This window comes from Cicer arietinum, chromosome 3 (assembly GCF_000331145.2).
Source record: "Cicer arietinum cultivar CDC Frontier isolate Library 1 chromosome 3, Cicar.CDCFrontier_v2.0, whole genome shotgun sequence".
Classification (NCBI taxonomy): domain Eukaryota; kingdom Viridiplantae; phylum Streptophyta; class Magnoliopsida; order Fabales; family Fabaceae; genus Cicer; species Cicer arietinum.
In genome coordinates this window covers 65015614-65034687 of record NC_021162.2, presented here as the reverse complement: position 1 = coordinate 65034687, position 19074 = coordinate 65015614, and the positions used below count along the sequence as shown (strand labels likewise).

At 27.9% G+C, this 19074-nt stretch overlaps 2 protein-coding genes across 4 annotated transcripts; both read right to left on the bottom strand.

The window, feature by feature from the left end:
• Window positions 1-3199: 3199 nt before the first annotated feature.
• Window positions 3200-10592, bottom strand: LOC101493811 (diphthine--ammonia ligase). Of its 3 annotated transcripts, XM_073365826.1 has the most exons (13): window positions 10364-10592; window positions 10210-10281; window positions 9009-9088; window positions 8305-8530; window positions 8134-8166; window positions 7397-7479; window positions 7206-7278; window positions 6586-6916; window positions 6155-6489; window positions 4965-5302; window positions 4209-4566; window positions 3618-3857; window positions 3200-3517 (listed from the first exon to the last, which is right to left on the bottom strand). In XM_073365826.1, the coding sequence occupies exons 1-12, from the start codon at window positions 10439-10441 to the stop codon at window positions 3639-3641; spliced, it is 2226 nt and encodes a 741-aa protein (XP_073221927.1). In that variant the 5' UTR covers window positions 10442-10592; the 3' UTR covers window positions 3200-3517; window positions 3618-3638. The 3 variants fall into 3 exon arrangements, with proteins under 3 accessions (XP_073221927.1, XP_073221926.1, XP_004493205.1); XM_073365825.1 differs by having other exon boundaries at window positions 3200-3857; XM_004493148.4 differs by having other exon boundaries at window positions 3200-3857; window positions 6155-6486; window positions 10364-10589.
• A 2681-nt stretch (window positions 10593-13273) lies between these two features.
• LOC101493492 (plant cysteine oxidase 2-like) lies at window positions 13274-16088 on the bottom strand. Its single transcript, XM_004493147.4, has 5 exons — window positions 15373-16088; window positions 14766-14887; window positions 14499-14658; window positions 14055-14258; window positions 13274-13503 (listed from the first exon to the last, which is right to left on the bottom strand). The coding sequence occupies exons 1-5, from the start codon at window positions 15611-15613 to the stop codon at window positions 13370-13372; spliced, it is 861 nt and encodes a 286-aa protein (XP_004493204.1). The 5' UTR covers window positions 15614-16088; the 3' UTR covers window positions 13274-13369.
• Between the last annotated feature and the right edge of the window lie 2986 nt (window positions 16089-19074).

Below are 19074 nucleotides of genomic sequence, written 5' to 3'. Positions count from 1 at the left end.
ACCTTTTGCTTTCAAAAGAGAAGATAATAATAATTTTCCTAGGAATTTTCAGATGTTCAAAGTTAATTTCAGAACTTTAATAATTGGGTAGTCGGTGCTACGTGATTCTGAGTGTAATTAAAGGGTGTTACTTTCCACTATCCTTACTACCTTTTTATTTTTATGTTTTTATAAAAGTATGCTTCCGGGGCTCAACAAAATGTGCATATGAACAAAACAAATTTAGTGATTTTTCTATATCGTATCCATACTGATCTAGTCACTCTTATTAATAAAAAAAATTATTTTTGAAAATGTTAAAAAATGTAAATAATATGATTAACTTTTTAGATTTTATATAAAATACAAATTAAATTGACTAAGTTGTAGATTTTTATGTTAAATATTCAAGTATTAATATTAAATATTTTGAAATAAATAAATAATAGTGACCAAAATAATTCAAAAATAATAAAATTAAATGATTCAAAAATAATTTCTTTTTTACAATAGTGACCAAAATTTAAATTATTTTTTTATAATTATGATCAGATGAATTTTTAAACTGATGTTTAAATAAATAGAGTAATATTTAAATTAAAAAGAAAAAATACCGGTAGACACTCTTGTACATTCAATTAATCATTTGAGATTAAAATAAAAAAGAAATAAAAATAATAATATAATAAATATGATATATTAATAATATAATAGAATAAAAAATATAAAAATAATAAAATATTAAATAAAAATTGTAAATGTAGATTAAAAACTATACATCGGTGTTATTTTATGAAGCCAAAATGTGGATGGCAAGTACATATCAATTACACTTTTCCTTTGAGGTGTGAGCCTAAAATATCAATTAAGCACCTAAAATGTGGAAAAGACAAAAGTGTACTGTAATATCTTATTTTTTGGACACAATATTTACATCCTACATGAAACAATGTATATATTTCTTCTTCTTCATCATCGCTTCAGGAGAGAGACAAATTTAATAAAATATATATTTATACAGTGTTATATTGGAATTTGGGTATGTAAACCATTTGTTTTTAACTTGATTCACATCAAGAGACATTTTTTTGGTTACATCTTTTTTCGAACGGAATTATATTAACTGTATTTAATTTATATATAGTGTTCAAATTTTTATAGTGTTAATGAATTATAATTATTAGTTCATTAAATAGTTTGATACGGTGTGTCAGACAATAATTGTAAACTTTTTTCTCCATAAAAATTTAAATTTGAATTCACTATGTTATGGTAGTAAAACTGTTTCTGTTAAACTTAATCCTTGTTCATTTAAATAGTTTGACTTTAACTATAAACTAGCAAAAAAAACTTGTGATTTCACACGAGTCATGTATTTTTGGTATTCTACAAATATCTTGTTTAACTTTTAAATAAAAAAGTTCAAGAAAAATATTTGTCCCATTGCTTTTTAATATTTATGAGTTTCAAACACTTCTTTCGTATTTTTTATGTATCAATAGAAAATATTTATTTTATGATTTTTAATGCATATCACTTACAAATATTTGTCTCGTATTTTTTATGTATTATTTATAAATATTTATTCTATATTTTTTAGTATTTATTAATAACAAATATTTGTACCGTATTTTTATGTATTGATGGTAAATATCTGTTCAAATGTTTTATATTTATTATTAATAAATATTTGTCTCTTATTTTTTTATTTAATAAATATTTTTCTAACTTCTAAAAATCACTTAATTTTCCCAATTCATAACTTCAAAAAAAAAAATCTTAAAAAAAACCACTACTTTTTTGTCAAAAAGAAAGTTTTCTTTTAAAATGTTATTATTTTTGGAGTTAATTTTTTATAGGATAGTTCTATTTTACTTATATTATAAGGCAGTTCTTTTTAATTTATTTATAGTTATGACTTTTTTTATATTGATAGTTTAATGACATTTATATTTCTTAAAATTTGACCATGATTAAAAATAAAAAGGGCAATATTAATTTTTTTATGATTATTTGTTTTCTATATTAATAGTTGATTATAAATATTTCCAAAATCATAACAATGAATAATTGTAATTTGTTAACAATGTAAAAATTTTACAATAAAAATTAATCTCAATAAATTAACTTAAAAGTTATTCAGATTTGTAACTTTTTTAACACATTCTCTATGGTGAAATATAAACAAATACAAATTAAAAAAATTGGATATAATTAATCTAAAATTTACGACAAATACCGAATTTTCAAACTCATTTTTGCTTGTAATTTATTATGTTTTTTTTATATAAACCATCAATATATTGGAATCAAATTGGATCCCGTCTAATTTAAGTCGAGTCAAATTATACATTTTATAAAGTTAGAAAAACTACATTTAACTCAATTATTGGGTTGTCTTATGTCAAAGAAATAAACTTACTTACGAAAATAGTAAATTCATTATAGTTAGGAAACACATAATTGGCATATATATATATATATATATATGAATGCACATACTTTTCTTTTTAAATTATCTGTTTTTATCTAAATAACCAAAATTAATAATGTTAATATCGTCAAAAATTATTAATAATTAGTAAATGTTGAAAGTAGAGACCGAACGTCTAATCTCCCTTATCATTTTATTTCTTAACTCTCTCAAGTCAATCTTATATCCCCTTGGAATAGTCAATGTTAATATGGTTAGTATTATGTTCATGATGTAAATCGAACTTTATCGACACCAAGTTTCAATATCCCATTTTCCACACTGTAGTTTGCACCCTTTATTTCCAAAGGTGGTTTTAGTTTGCACCTCTAAAGTAAATAGAAAAAATAAGAACTAAAATTGTGTCCAAGCACCAAATATTCTACTTGTAAACGTGTATAATTTAGGCAACTTTTTACTCTAGGTCACATCGTGCACCACTTTTCCTCCTTCTTCGCTGCTAAAAACCCTTCATATTTTCAGAAGTGTGCATCCAAACAACACGCATTATCCACAAACACATCCGAATGTATAAAATTTGCTAATTTTTCGGATGTACACTTTCAAGTTGATATTGGGGTAGAAAAAGTAATATCTTGCACATCTAATCCAAACCTAAATCCTAAATAAACCAAGCCTTCAAATTTTCATTTGAATAGTCCAACTTAATGATGGGCATCCGAACCAAACACAATCTTCTTTTATTAATTACTTAAAATTGAATATTGAAATGTGCAATAACAAAAGTGGATGAAAAACATCTTATACATAAGATTAACCAAAAAGAAAACCAACAGTTTGGGTTTACAGTACTCCTATATCTATATAGATTACATTTTGAACAAATACACATCTCTGAAATTTGATAAATTTACCACTTGCTTTGTACTACTTTCCGCACATCTGAATATTACAGACTCTATGTAATTCATAAAATTAAAAGGTAACTCCAAGATTTTATCAACCTTGGGGAAGATCATTGCATGGTCTGCTCTGCCCAACTTATTCAAGCACCACCCTCATAACAGAACTTAAATCGCTAAATGAGTAGAATCCAATTCCATCCTAATCACCAACCTATCTCAGTGAATCCTATTTGAATTTTTTTTAATTAAAAAAATAAGGTTGATCTAAATTTGAAAACATAAAAGGGGAAAAGAAAAACCTTGCACATCAGCTGGTGTACTCAGGATTTCCGAGCCAGTAATTCGCAGGTCACTACATCATCCATGGATGAAGCAGCCCTCCCAGCACCTACGACAGGAACTATGTTGAAGATTGGCTCCTCAAAATTTTTAACTTTCCTCTGACTCATTTCAGATAGTTCAATGAGTGCATTGCTGAACATAGGCTGTAATAGCTCCACTGACATTTGAAGGCTTACTGGGACATAGAACCTCAAACTCTGCATGACATGAGAAGAGAATTCGAAATGATAAATTGTTCAGAGAAAGATTAGGGCCATGCAAAACAAAAGGGGGAGTAGAATAAAGCTGATCACTAGCCTTTTATCTTAAGATTATCATATTTTGCTTGTGTCTTTTGTTAATAGCCTATTTTGAATCCATTTCCCCTTACCCAAAAATTTATGGATACCTTTTAAGCACAAAAGAACATGAGGAGCTACATAAGTTATCTGGATCTCCCTCCCCTCAACCATCAAGGAAGAAAGTACAATCCACAATGGAGGTTATCAATGAAAAAGTCATTTTGAAAACAGGAAATTTGTATTTGATATTTTGGTATATATACTAACCATTACATCTTCCCAGGCAAAGTCATTATCTGTTATAACTTTGTCAAGAAGATAAATGCAGAACTTTGATAACTGTTCCATCTGTGCTTTAGGTATGATATGTTGAGCATTATTATTGCCGTAATCAGCTGGCATAGAGTTGTAACATATTTTTGCAGCCAGCTCACTTGTGATCGACAATATAATGGCACATATCTTTCCTGGAATCACACATTTCTGAATGCAATCATCATGCCAACTTTCCTGCTTGAAACCCCAATAACATGATGTCTTTGAAGAAGACCTTTCTGTTATTGTCGCAATTTCTATATCTGCACCATCCTCAACATAAACAATAGGCTTCACTTCTACAAATGCTCTGAAAAGCCATCAAGGGTAGATTCCAAAAAATGTTAGCAGCCATGATATTAAAAAAAATGGAATACAAAAAAAAAAAATCCAGATTACACAGATTTGAATAATGACTCAAATCACAGAACCATATAAGTGTCCATTTTCTATTGTATTTTTTAATTTCCCCTTCAGCACAGCTTAACTTGCAGTTATTTTGAGAGCACTGAACCCATAAAGGTTCACAATATTAAAATAATGAAACCTAAGATAAGCAGATAGCAAAGGAAACATACTTGAAATAAATAAGATAGCAAATTATAATTTCTAAACCTATATATATGAATGAGCCTTCTTGACAAGTTGTAGCTCAATGAAAGTATTAATATTTGTGATCAAACACGATGCAGATATAGCCTACGGTACCTCTTAGGTAGATCAGAAACAAGGACATAAAGAAATATGGGATCTATTGTTTTGTATGTTTTGCCTTCCTCTAAATCAGAGATCTTCATCTGTCTGAGTATTGTTTCTTGTTTCTTCTCGATATCAAGTCTTTCCAATGATGAGGTATTTTTAGAACAGTATATAACAAAACCAATAGCAGATGTCGATATTGAACAATTAAAAGATTTTGCCACTGCTTCACTGTTTTTCAGTGCCTGTTCCAGTTCAACCCCAGGGCCTCCACTGCAAAGATTCATTGTAGGAGGGTCAAGGCCCAGTTGACCAGCCATGTGAAGTATACCCTCGTGCAAGGTTGCCTGCAAGTAAAGAAGCATTAGAAATAACAGAAGAGTCACCAGATAACTATATTTAGTTCAATTATATTGGTATTGTTCATGTTTTCCTCTTTAAATACAAACACCCTAATATCAGCCCCAACTCCTGAGTTACAATACCCTAACATATTTAGGGGTGAAGAAATAAAAGCCAAGGAATTAAAGTATTATTGAGTGGTTGGATTAGTTCATTAAGAGTTTAAAACAACTGACAGTATTAAGCAGAGACTACAGCCAGAAACACCGAGGTAATAGCCCAAATATTTGGGGATCAACCAAAATTAATTTAAATACGCTCCAGGCATATGTACTTCACTTAAAGGACTTTAACAACAGACTTCTACACATTCTGTGAATTGCTTGAGTGAGAGCACTTAACATCCTTGATATTTATACACAAAAAGAATATATGCATTTTATTTTTACATTTACATGAATAAAAAATAATTAATTCAATTAAACTATTTTCAATTATTTTAAATCTTGTCAATTGATATAATAATTGAAACTGACATGATACTGTTCGGTCTAATGCCAGAATATTTTGCATTGATTTCAGCAAAACTAAATTGCCCTTTCTCTAAAGAGCACCAACATTCCAAAGAATAAACCGTTCCTATATATGAAGTTAATCAAATTAAAGAAACACAAAATGAAGGTTTGTCCTAAATCAACTTGAATCGACCATAAGCAGCCTTTATGCTTCAACAGCTATCAACTGTGTCCATATCAATTTACCCAATAATATAATGAAGCAGGATATAGATATCATAATATATGTAATCTTGCTTTTCTGTTGATAAATAGTTGACAACTGGTAGCAATGGGGTTTACCTGGCTGTATGGCCCAATGCAACTAGGTGCCCAACAGGAAATACTCTGCACATGCAAAACCTTTTTATCTTTATTATTAGCTACCAAAACTTCAATGTATGCTCTACTAAAGCCCATTTCAATTAGAGGCATTTCAACTGTACTGCGGGATGGGACACCAAATGGGCACTTATCCTGTGTAATAAATTTCACATATGTCTCATTTGCCTCAGAGAACTTATTCATGTCATCAATGTAAAGGTGAATATAGAGAACATTCTCCCAGCCAAAACCAAAGCTTGCTAGCTGTGATTCAATTTTCCTCAAAACAATCTTTAAATCTTCCTGCAAATCTGCTATAAAGAAATAAGACTGATATGAGTCAAAGAACAAAATAATGTGGAAGAGTAAGACACAACTTAAATCATTTAAAATATATGAATAATTATGACCATTGCAGGAGTCTTGCAACCAGCAACATATGGAGAACGTGCTTTTGTTATTAGTTCTTGAAATGTTAAATTTATGTTCTATGTCATCAATTGGATCAGCGCAACCAACAGGCTTGCATGTGGCTTCAAATTTTTCTTGACCGTCATCCACTTCAAGTACAGACCCTAATTTCTGCACACAAATCTCATGTATTTTGTCTTGTGTATTTAAAAACTGAATGTCTTCCTTATTTTCCAAATGAAATGCCAAGGGATGAAGGATCCCCACAGGAGCTATGGAATCTGAAGAGTGCATCACAACTTGATATTCATCAAGCACAATGCGAGCATTCTGAAAAATTTAAGGAACGTATAGATAACAGACGAAAAATATTGATTATAAGTTCAAGGCACAACTAATAATAAATTTACAAGATTGAACTGAAGATTGGTAGGAACACAGAACAGACATTGAAAATGAATGAGGGTAAATTGAGCCTTGGACAACTAAAGATCATATGACAGTACCAAATTAAGGATGTGAAGTGGACCAGCCAAGGCACAAACTGAATAAAAGCAATGGTAGACCCAAATACAAAAACAATTCTCAGTTAAACAGACTAATGGTGGTATGAACTTACAATAAAGAGCGGGCAATCAAGAGTCAATGTTTCATATTCTCCTCCTTCACCGCAAACATTGATTCCATATGACCTGCAAAAAAGAGTTATGGAAATATAAAAACACCATAGAATGATGATAACATGTAAACTTCAAATTATTTATACAGATTTACACAAGGAAAAAGGAAGGGTAAACATATTAGACATACTCTTTCAATTTATGCAAATAAGCATTTAATATGGCTATTTCTTTACCCAAGTGCTTTGCAGGAACCAAACCCATGGCAGCTACCTTGTAAAATAGATAAAGAATTAAATTCCAAAATAACAGTTGTCCAAGTACTTACAATTGCAAAAACAAGTTGATTTCTGTTAAAATATAATAAAATGCCTCCAAGGATTAGTTTCCAATATTAGAATATCTTAGGTTATCTATTAGGATTAGTTTTGGCATTACTTATTATTATGATTTGTTTCCAGATTTTACTATTTGTTTTGGACTATGAGTGTATGTATCCCTATGAATAGGGTTAGTGTGTAGTCTTTTGTATCAATCTACTCAAGTTATTAACAATAAATTATAATATTTATAACTCTTTTTATTTCTCTTTTATCTAAAAGCCTGACTTCAAGCCAATTACTATGTAGAAGGAAGTGGTTTCACTTGAATAACCCTTTCATATTTTGGCTGCAGATCTCTCATACTCACCAACCATATATTCAAAGCAACCCTACTTTCAAGATTACATGTAAAAGCACTAGCATATCATGGAACCTTGGGATGATATCAGTCAAGACACTCAATATGATCAAAGCAACAGAAAGATCTTTCTACATGGATGACAAGTAAGAACAACCATATGATAGGAACATAAGAATTTCCTTCCATTAACAAATGAAAAAAAGGAACAATAATTAATAAAAAGCGAAATTAAACAAGCTATACCTTCACAGTTATAGCTTCTATTCCATTTGCAATCTGGTCAGGACAAAAATGGAGTTAGAATTATCTGACAAATGGAGAAAATATTAAAAATCACTTTTTCACATATACTTAAACAATTGCATACATGCGATACAATCAATTATGTTGCAAATATCCCAAAACACAATTTACCATTTCCTGTAGGAGCAAGGACTGATCTTGTTTCCATAAGTATGCCAAAGATACAAGGCCTAACCTTGAACATACACTTTCCACCCGTAGTCTCTGATAGTCAGATGCTATGGCTCCAGAACACACTGCAGTAACTGAGGGTATCTGCCTTTTCACTTCACGTAATAAAATATACATATCTTCAACTTCATCACCTTGAGTTGTTTTGTAACCAAGCTCCAGATGCCTATCAACAAGATATCATTTACAGGATAAAACAAAATATTAAATAAATTCATATATTCTGGAGACTTGCAAAATACAACGTGATGATCATTATTGTTTGTTAGAAAAACTGAGATGCTATGTCATTGCCTCAAAGGTAAGACAATAACAGACAGTCATACAGTCATCACAAAATGACAAGACGATTCATTCTAGTATATAGAAGCACCTAGATAGAAAAACTATATTTTGCTTGGAAAATAGTGGTATAACATTGATATTGATAATAAAAATATATGATGTATTTCCATCTCAGTTATAATCATTAGCACATGATTGGCAATTGGCAAGTAAACAATCGACTGCTGAACTTTATAGCATGTTAATAGGACTTTAATTTCATCATAATTTTCCTTAAATTAACTATAACTAACCTAACCTACTGATTTCTCTGAAACAAAGTAATTGGTTTTATCAAAAGATTTGTTTAAAAGGCTTGCCTTGAGGATCCTTGTATTCGCCTCCTGAACAATGGCAATCCCATACATTCAGCATAGCTGGTGATAATTTGATGCCCAACCTGTGGAAAACATTGAGCAGCCAATTATACTTTTCAAACATGAATGCAAAAACACATATACAGTAAATATAAGCAGAGGCGATGACAACCCTCTAACAGTTTTTTTTTATTTTTAGAAAAGAAAAAAATTACCAGAGCAAATAACCAACAAAAAATATGAGGAAGAAAAGTGCCAATAAAGAGCAAGATAGCCAAGTTGGCAACTCAAACACAGAGGATAAACCTGCCATCTCGCCCTTAAACTTTGAATAAAGGGGTAGGGATTATCATCTGGTCCAAAGTTTATCTTGCACCAAACAAAAGCTTCACTTCCGACGTCTCAATTCAATCCAAAATTATCCCTATATTCTACTTCCCCACTACCCATAAACACACAATAACTAGTTTGCAACTATTATGATATAGAATAAGGGTAATTAGAGTTGGAGTACTAAAGAGATGTTAGAGAAGTTAGTTGGATAGCTAGAGGAATAACATTATAAATAGAGTGTATGGATAGAGGGAATCATTGAATATAGTAAAGTTGTGAAGAGAGCAGTAACTCTATTGTGAAGCGAAGAGAGGAGAGATTTATCTCCCATTCTTTCCTATTTTTTAATAAAAATGTTCTTTCTTTTGGATCCAACTATAGGGTTCCTAACAACAACTTCTGTAATACTGTACCCTGCAGTTTCAACTTCAAGTGTACCCTGCAGTCTCCAATTCGGAAGAGACATAACCCACCAAGATTTCGCAAAAATAGATCCTACCATAGTTCCTACCATAGTTCAGGGATATCTACAATGCCATAAAAAAATCTCCAGAAAATATATTCAATCAAACTTTATATAGTGAAAGAGAGAGGAGGGGCCACAAATTTTTTTAAGCAGAGGCAACTTCATTTCTACCATTCTTTGAAGCTAAAAAAGCCTAAATTATCAATGCACTAATAACACTAATTCTTATAAACATTATGTAGTTCCCACATAGTATAAAATGAATTAAATGAAAACTTTATCCTAATCTAGTTAACTATTGTTTCTTCAGCTATGAAACGAAGTTAAGAAAAGCCTACATTAATATTCAAATATTGACTGAAAATTGGAATAGTGAAAGATCAAAATGGAGATGGGGACGCATACGGTTTGGTACATGTAGCTATCGAGCTCGTCAACGGAATCATCAACCGGCATCAAATTCGCCAATGCAACAATCTATTGAAACACCAAATGAGGAAATAAATTACGATAATCAATTATGAAATTGAGGAAGAAAAAATTTGAAGAAAAAAAAAACCTGGTGGCCATAGTGAATAGACTTCATCATGGCATAGCAGCTGTCTTTGCCGCCGCTAACAAGTGCAACCACCTTCATCGTTGTAACCAACTTCCACTGGTGTTTGGGTTCAAGTTCAACAGTGTGCGTTTTAGGGCTCCACTTTTCACTGTAAGATACAACGAACGACGACTCAAACGATGCGTTTTGATTATGCTGTCATTGGGAGCTTCTAGAAATAAGTCTTGTGCTATTTTGCAAATTAACAATTCAGTCAATTAAAATTAATTTACTTCATAAACAACGACGTTTTTTAGAAAAAATAATTGATATTGTGTTGAATAGTTTCATGTTACACCAAGACAGACAAACATAAATGTTTTAAGTTGTGGTCTTTAATTTGAAAGAAAAAAATGTAGTTGTATTAATTGAAATACTTTAATTTAGTCAAAAAAATAATAATAAGTTGTTTTAACCTTATAATCTAAAAAGTAATGCAGACTTTGATAATGACACCTTAAAATAAAAATAAGTTGGTAATCTTTTCAATAGATAATTGAAAAATTTAACTGAAATAATAAAGAGGATAAATATAACTTCAAATATTTTTAAAAATTGTTTTGATTTTATATTTTTTATTCAACTATTTAATTTTTTTCTTATTTATTTTCATTTGTTTTTGAAACTTTGACTATTTAATAAAAAATTGAATGAGATATTTGTAATTTTTTAAAATAAAAAATAAATCTACAAAAACTTCTTATACCATTTTAAAAAAGTCTTAATTTATGTCATTTAAAAGAAAATTAAAATTTATACAAAATTTATAAATCTTTTAAAATCTTATTTTGTCATTAAAATTTTACAGGATTTTTTTATAAAAAGTATTTAAAAATCTCAATCTAATCCCCCTTAAAAACTGAGAAAGAAGGAGATGAAGTGATGAAAAAGATGAATGGTTCCGTTATAGGCTTCGATGGAAGTGCACTCCCTAATCTAATTTTTTACACACACACATTTATATATATATAAAAGAAAAAAATAAAAATAAAGTGGAAAGCAGGGCTTGCCATTGACAAAAATTGAGAGTGGGTAGCTTAAGCCTCCATATTAACCTTGGGAGTTGGAGTTTGTTTTTTTACCTCTAAAATCATTTAAAATTACACTTCCTAAAAAAATATTATGGGTTAAATAATTTTTAGTTGCTAGGCCCAGATAAGTATTCAAATTTTGTTTTTAATTATGTCAAAAGTTTTTTTTTGTCTACTCATAATTATGTTATACATAATTTTATTTTATAATAAAACGAAACATATTTAGTTATTGTTATTCAACCTTTTTATAAATATTACTTACATCATTATAAAACATTGTCACATAAAAATTTAGAATTTACAATATTATAAAATATTCTTATATAAAATTTTAGAACTTTTAATTTGGAATGAATGTCATATGACTTTTTAAATGAATGAATTCAAAATAAAAGTAATGGTAATATTTATCTAGAAATTTAATTTTAAGATTGTGTTTTTGTATGTTTTTATTTTGTATATAATAACGTAAACATGTGTATAAAAAATTCAAAAATATATTTTGACATTTTAAGAGAGACTAAAACATTATGTAAGACCGATGGTTGGCAGCTTAAATCTATATAAAAAAGTATTTTACAAGTAATTTTAAAAAAAATACACTTATAATCATTTAAGCTAACTCAAAATTTACTTAGATTCTTTAAATTTATTTTATTTTGATTTAGTTATTTAAGTTATATCATATTTATATTGTTAGTCTTTTATCTCAATTTTGACAATAATTACTTCAATTGAAAGTTTTTAATTATTTGAAATTTTACTAAATACTATAATAATGTTATTTGTATTAATTCATCGAATCTTATAAATGATATATGTTTATTGATTTTATTTACATCAATTTACATTCACATATAACTTTAAAAATAAGATGATAAAATTATATCTGCATAATTAATGTATTTAACTTTCTTTACGTGTAAAATAATTTAAATAGTCAATTTGTTGTGATATTCAAATGCACAATAAAAAAATAAATAAAATTTAAAGAACTTAATTGAAAATTGAGTTAAATTTAAATGACTAAATCTAAATATTTATCATAATTTTACAAAGACTAAAAATAAAATTTTATAAAAACTAAAAATTTATCTAAATCCTTTTTTAATATCTAAAGGTACCTATAAACAAAAATACGATTTCATTTTCTGTCCGAAAGGTTTATTTGAAACATATGTACGATTGTGGAGCAAGAAGAAGCTCCATTACCCTTTCCATCTTTACAACTCCACCCAAAATTAATATTTCTAAGTTTTGTATTTTATAAAATTAAATGAATGGCACTCCCTCTAAAATAAAATAAAAGTAAATTAGCTAAAAAAAATCAGAAAAAATTCATCAATTATCTCCCATTTAATATAATAGAATCTCTAAATTAGTCATCATTTAATATAACTTTTATTTTATTTTTAATAATCCAATTTACTAATAATTAAAGATTATTTACAATAAACTTAACTTTTTTATTATAATTGCATAACTATAATTTAATATATTTTTGTTTATAGGAGTAAATGATAATGACAGCTTCCCATAAATATCTGGAGTACAGCATAAATTTGACCTTTCTTGTCAACATGAAGAATTTCCCATAACAAGTCAATCAAACATATTAATTAGCCCATGGTTTTTCTTTAATCAACAAAAAATGGGTCGCAACTAGAAAAAAAACGAACCAATTACAGCTATACTCACCGTTAAGAAAAAAAACCAACACACTAATATTATCCACGATGGATAAGTTATGCATGAACATAAAATAATAATAATTTATTTAATAAAAAATTATTTATATTACTTACTTTATTTTATAAAGAGAGTTATTCAATTTAGATGAGTCAAAATCTTTTGCATTGATTTTTTTGTATATGGACACAAAGGGAAAAAAAGGTTGGAAACACTTTTGTATAAGATGGTGATGGAATTATGACTAAAAATCTGTGTCATTAATGGGAGGACCCAGATATTCAATTCCATCCATTTGACAATTTTCTGGCATCTCAATTTCTTCTAATAACGCATAACTATCATTTTTGTCGTTCACCTTAGCAATCTCTTCCTCATCTGCAGGTTAAATAAATCATTGATGGTCAGATACATATCATTAATAATTAATGTACAATTGTACTATCTGGATTCTGGAATTAAATAGACCAAATCATGTACCTTAAAAAAATTGTACTATCACATTTAATTTATGTAATTTCAATAAAAAAAGTTGAAATGTCTAAATTACTATCTTTTATCTGCGTAAAAGATTCATCGAAAATATATTTAAAAAAAAAAATTAAATTAAATATGTGATTTATATTAAACTTATATTTCATTATAAAAATTTGGAATTTATGACAAAATTTGCTTATAATTCATTATAGAAGACTACATTGTTAGGAGTTTAACATTAATTTTTTAATCAATGATTAAAATTTCAAACTAAAATTTTCATTTCATAATAATGGTTAAATGTGCAATAGAAATATTTTTGAACCTATGTTTTCATTATTTTTAGACAAAGTTTCCTTTTATTATGGAAAACTAAAAAAAACACCAATATAGTTGCAAATACAAACATTCCTCATGGAAGTTGTGTGCAATATTGAGAAAGTGTGACTCACTTGGAAAAGCATCACAAGGGTGATCTTTGTAATAGGAACAATCCCTTCCATCTTCTTTAGAATAAGGAGGACCAATGACATCAAGTACAGCACATGGAGTTATGGCTGTGAATTCATGAATATTGCCTCCTGTTGTTGGATACAACACTGAAGTATCACATGGTGCTGTAAACACATCGTTTGCTTTTAACTTTGCCAATCTCACTGCCAACAAAAATTAAATGTGTCGGTCAACTTTAAATAACTAAAAATAATAATTAATACACGATATGTATTGCTTTTTGTCGCAATCTTTGCTGTCACATAGTCTAGTCTATGTGACTGCAATTTGCGACAAAAAGCAATATAGATCTCATGATCAGTATATGGTCATTAGATTCACTTCAGTTAAGAATTCATTTAATATCTTTAGAAAAAGATGAAAGAGATATAAAGAAATCTCACATTTTGATGGTTGTTGCAACAAGTTGTGAGTGGCTTCAGAATCAACCCAATCATAAGACTTAATGTGCATTTGTCCTAATAGAAGCTTGCTGAAAACAGTCATGCCTGGGTGGTTATGGAGGGGAATGACCCCTCTTTCAGGCAGGAAAAAAATACATAACTGCACAAAAAATAAAGTGGACACATATTAATTATATATGTAACACTAGCAAATGAGTAATTATAAATTTATAATTGCATTATGTTTTATTAGGGAACAATACTTACAGAGAAATTGTCACACTTGTAGACAGTGGTGTATGTGACCCTTTGATTCTCTTTAATAATATTTCCAGGCTTGAAGAATTGCAGATCTCTACTTAGTCCAACATCCTCTGGTTTCATGTTATCTGATTAATTGATAAAGAATCATAACATTACATAATATTAGACATTTATGAATTTAAAATAAATATCAGAAAAAGTAATTTTCAAATCCATATTACATTACATATTTTTATTTTTTTCTCAAAAAATAAAGCAATGCACTTGTAGAATGAAGGAAACTAGTGACCTAAGAAATGAACCTCTCAATTATACAACTTAGGACCACATATCCTAATAGAAAGTCCTAGAATGTAAATTGAAATTATACTTTAATTATACAAAGAAACAAAACAAGAAAATTTTAGAATAAATGAATCTATATAAAAATTGAAGTTCATATATTTTGAAGGGCTAATTTGTAGTTTGTAATTTTTTATATGTAATTCAGGCCACAACATTCAACTGAAATCACCTAAAAACACATCCAAGTATATAGAATAAACAAGATTTCTAATAATATTTGACAAAGTAAAAAATAAAAAGAAATAATTAATTAATGATATCATACCAAGGATGTGGCAAAGTTTATGAACATCTTGTGGTGAAGGAACGGTATTAATGCCTTTGAATGTTTGCTTGCATGAACCAAAAAGCTCTTGAAGTGCCTTTGGAACGTTATGCCTCTTAACTACCCTACGGTTATAAGGCTTGTTCCTTTTCTTTGCAATTGCAATTACTCTTTTCACATAATCAACCTTGTTAACATGTCCATCTCTTTCTCTACCTTGTTCAACCAAACCAACCTCCATTTTCACCAACAAACCCACTAACAATTACAATAATAACCTTTAGTTGTGCACCAAATTTCCCACTCAATAATTGAATAAGCCTCGATCCTTATATTTATACTCAAAAATAAATTATGAGATTGTGAAATAGCCCACTGGATTACTTGTATTTGATCTTCCAAGTATAGATTTGTTCCACTTTAGGAGTGTGAAAAAAAAGGAAAAGAAAAATAAATCTCTCAAGTACCCAGAATTGAGAAACTTAAAAAAATGAAAATTTTGAAAGTAATGAAATAGTTATGTTTGACACAAAAGAGGAAGAAGATAAATAAATATACACGAGGGTTGTAAAAAGTTGTAACATTTAATAAAGTATGATTTTTAGAAGATAGATAGGATTAAAATTGGAGATGGTGTATAGTTATAAATATGCATGAAGAGATAGAAAGAGAGAAAAAAAGAATTATCTAAGACATGAAAACTAGGGGCTATTTTAGATGGTATTTGTTGTGCCACTTCATTGCTTGACAACAATAAAGTTAGAGGAAGAAAAAGGAAAAAAAAAGTAGAAAGGAAAAAAAAAAAGGATGCAAACAAAAGAAAAGAAAACCAGTGTTTTTGTGTAATTCCCGCCCCCATAGATTTTTTGGAAACTAGCGGTTATAGCGACCCCTGTTTTGTGATTTATAGACTGTTAGCTAAATAGAAATTTACCAAAAACGCCCCATTAGTGTGACTAGATTAATCAAGCAGATCCTTTTTTTTTTTATTTTTTTTATTTTTAATAATTACTATTAGATATAATATCATCCCAACATATCGTAATTAGGATGAGAATCTAATAATTTGAATATTGATATAATATTCTAAATCATCAAAACACACAATTTTATATAAATTTAAAATTTATAACTATATTATCTAGCAATTAATATTTATTTATATTTTTTAAAATTTATAATATGTTAATTTGAAATTATTTAATAAAATATTTAATAATTTTAAAATTTTATAAAAAATTATAAAATTTAAATGTTTAATAAACTATTTAATTTAATAGTTAAATTAATAAAATTTATTATTTATTTTAAATTGTTAATCAAAATAATTTATCGGATAATATTTTTTAGACTTGTTTTTTCTATAATAATTATAAGACCGATGCAAAAGATACATTTATAAATATTTTTAAAATTTTAATATATTCAATTATCAAAATATGTTACGCATTTAAAATATACACCAATAACGGTAAAGAAATTAATAAATCAGTCTATAATTTAAATTAAATAGAAGAATTTTCTATAATAAATATTTACTTTGAAACGGAATACCCGTTTATTTGACTAAAAAATCTGTTTAGTCAATTAACATAACTTTTGCTTACTTTCCTTCAACCTAAGTTGCTGGTTATCCCAAAATCAAACAGCTACTTACATGTGTTTACATTCCTTATTTCTTATGCGACTCAATCAAATTGATGTGTGAGATATGTACTTGGGACTTGCTTGGCCGCAATCACTTACATTGTGGTCTAGAATAATTGAAAACCGGATGTATGAACGAAAAAACAAGGGTATTGGGATTTATAAAATTTGAAAAAAGTTAAAACAAGTCACAAATGTCACATAATTGGTTTTACACTTCAGAGGCTAACCATGTGGCATGTGCCAAGTGGACTTTCTCACCTGTGTATAGTGGGATTTTTGTACATGTTTGTTTGTTTGTTTTAATGAAATTATAAAACACTATTATGATTAGGATAGCTTGATATTTCAACTGAAGATTTATTTTAAGTGACCGGTTTTTCTTCACAAAGGTTGTTTGTTGAGTCAAATGGGAATACACGTATTATTCTTTCAAGATAGTAAGGATTAGTCAAATTATTTTTTAATTATTTTAATTTAATTAATATATTTTTAAAATTGTAAAATATTAATTAAAATCATTTATATTTAAATTTTTATTGTTAAAGATTATGACGCGATATGTTAATTAAATATGTGATATCTCTATGTTAATTTTATATCAATGTCATAACAATATAAACTGATTTCATATCAATGTCATTATAATATAAATTAATTTTTCTTATAAAATTTAAATCTTTTGTGGACTAATTTGTCAATAATGAGTCAATGTACAATTACAATAACTCACAAATTTGTCTTTACGATAACAAAATTTCATTGACAAATTTGTTTTCGAGAAGATGATATTGATGTAAGATAAACATTGATAAGTCACAGTGACACATCAAAATATCTAACGTTAAAAATTGACTGATAAATTATTTTGATTGATACTTTACCGTTTCAATGATATATTTGTCAATTTATAAAATTAAAGAATTAATTTGATCGACAATTATAATTTCAACGACCAATTTGTCTATTCATATGTTGTTTGTATGTTTGGTTTCCCATTCGGTAAAGTTAAAATTAATTTTAGTGGTGTAGAATTAATTTTGTTATGTTTGGTTGTTCTATAAAATTTTATAAGAAATTAATTTTGTCTTTAAAATTAATTCTAATTTGAAACTACAATTTAAAATTAATTTTTAATCTATAATTTATCATTCAACTTAATTTTATATAAATATATTAAATAAATAAATATTTTACATTGAACTTACTTTTAAGCAAAATCATAATCAATTTTTTTAAATCAGTTTTTTTAAGATCACAAACTTAGTAATTATATTAAATTATATAGATCCAATTATCGATCTCCTACTTTAACACTTATTTCATATTTCTTTAACTTACCAATTGAGCTGACACAAATACTTTTTAGTACGTTTTTTTGTAATACTTTGAGCTAAGTACTGTAATTGTAAATTGTAAATGATTTAATAGACGTAGCGATAAAAGCAGTACTTATATGAGGAGTTAGATCATTTTCCGGACAGCATTTTATAAAATACACATTTTTTTGTTACAATTCAAATGCACATTCTCTCGTTAGTAGGAAAATATTTGCACTATCTTATTTGAGAAAAACACTCGTGAATATTTGGGGACCAATAAGACCATGTCATTTGATTTGATGCATTATTTGGGATTAATAGTAGACTAGTACTAGTAGGCTCTTTTATTTTCTTTCTCTTGTTTTTTTTTGTAATTGTAAATTCGTAAAATAGAGAAGCTTGAAGAGACAAAAAGAACACGGAGTCAAAATCACAGAAAATACTGACAAAAATATTATCTCAAAATCGCTTTCATGTGAATGGAGGACTTTGCAAGTAAGTTTCATGTAATTGTCAAACTTGGATGCTCTTAGCTAATGTTAGCGTAGTTGATGGCTAGTCATTTCCAACCTGTTTTGAAATTTTATTTTTAATTTTACAAAAATAATTTTCATTTAAATGTTAACATGAAAATATTACATCAAATTGAGATGGATTGAGATATTCTCCGTCCATATATTGAAATTGACAATGACAAGAAAGTAAAAAATGTTAACAATATATATAAATATTT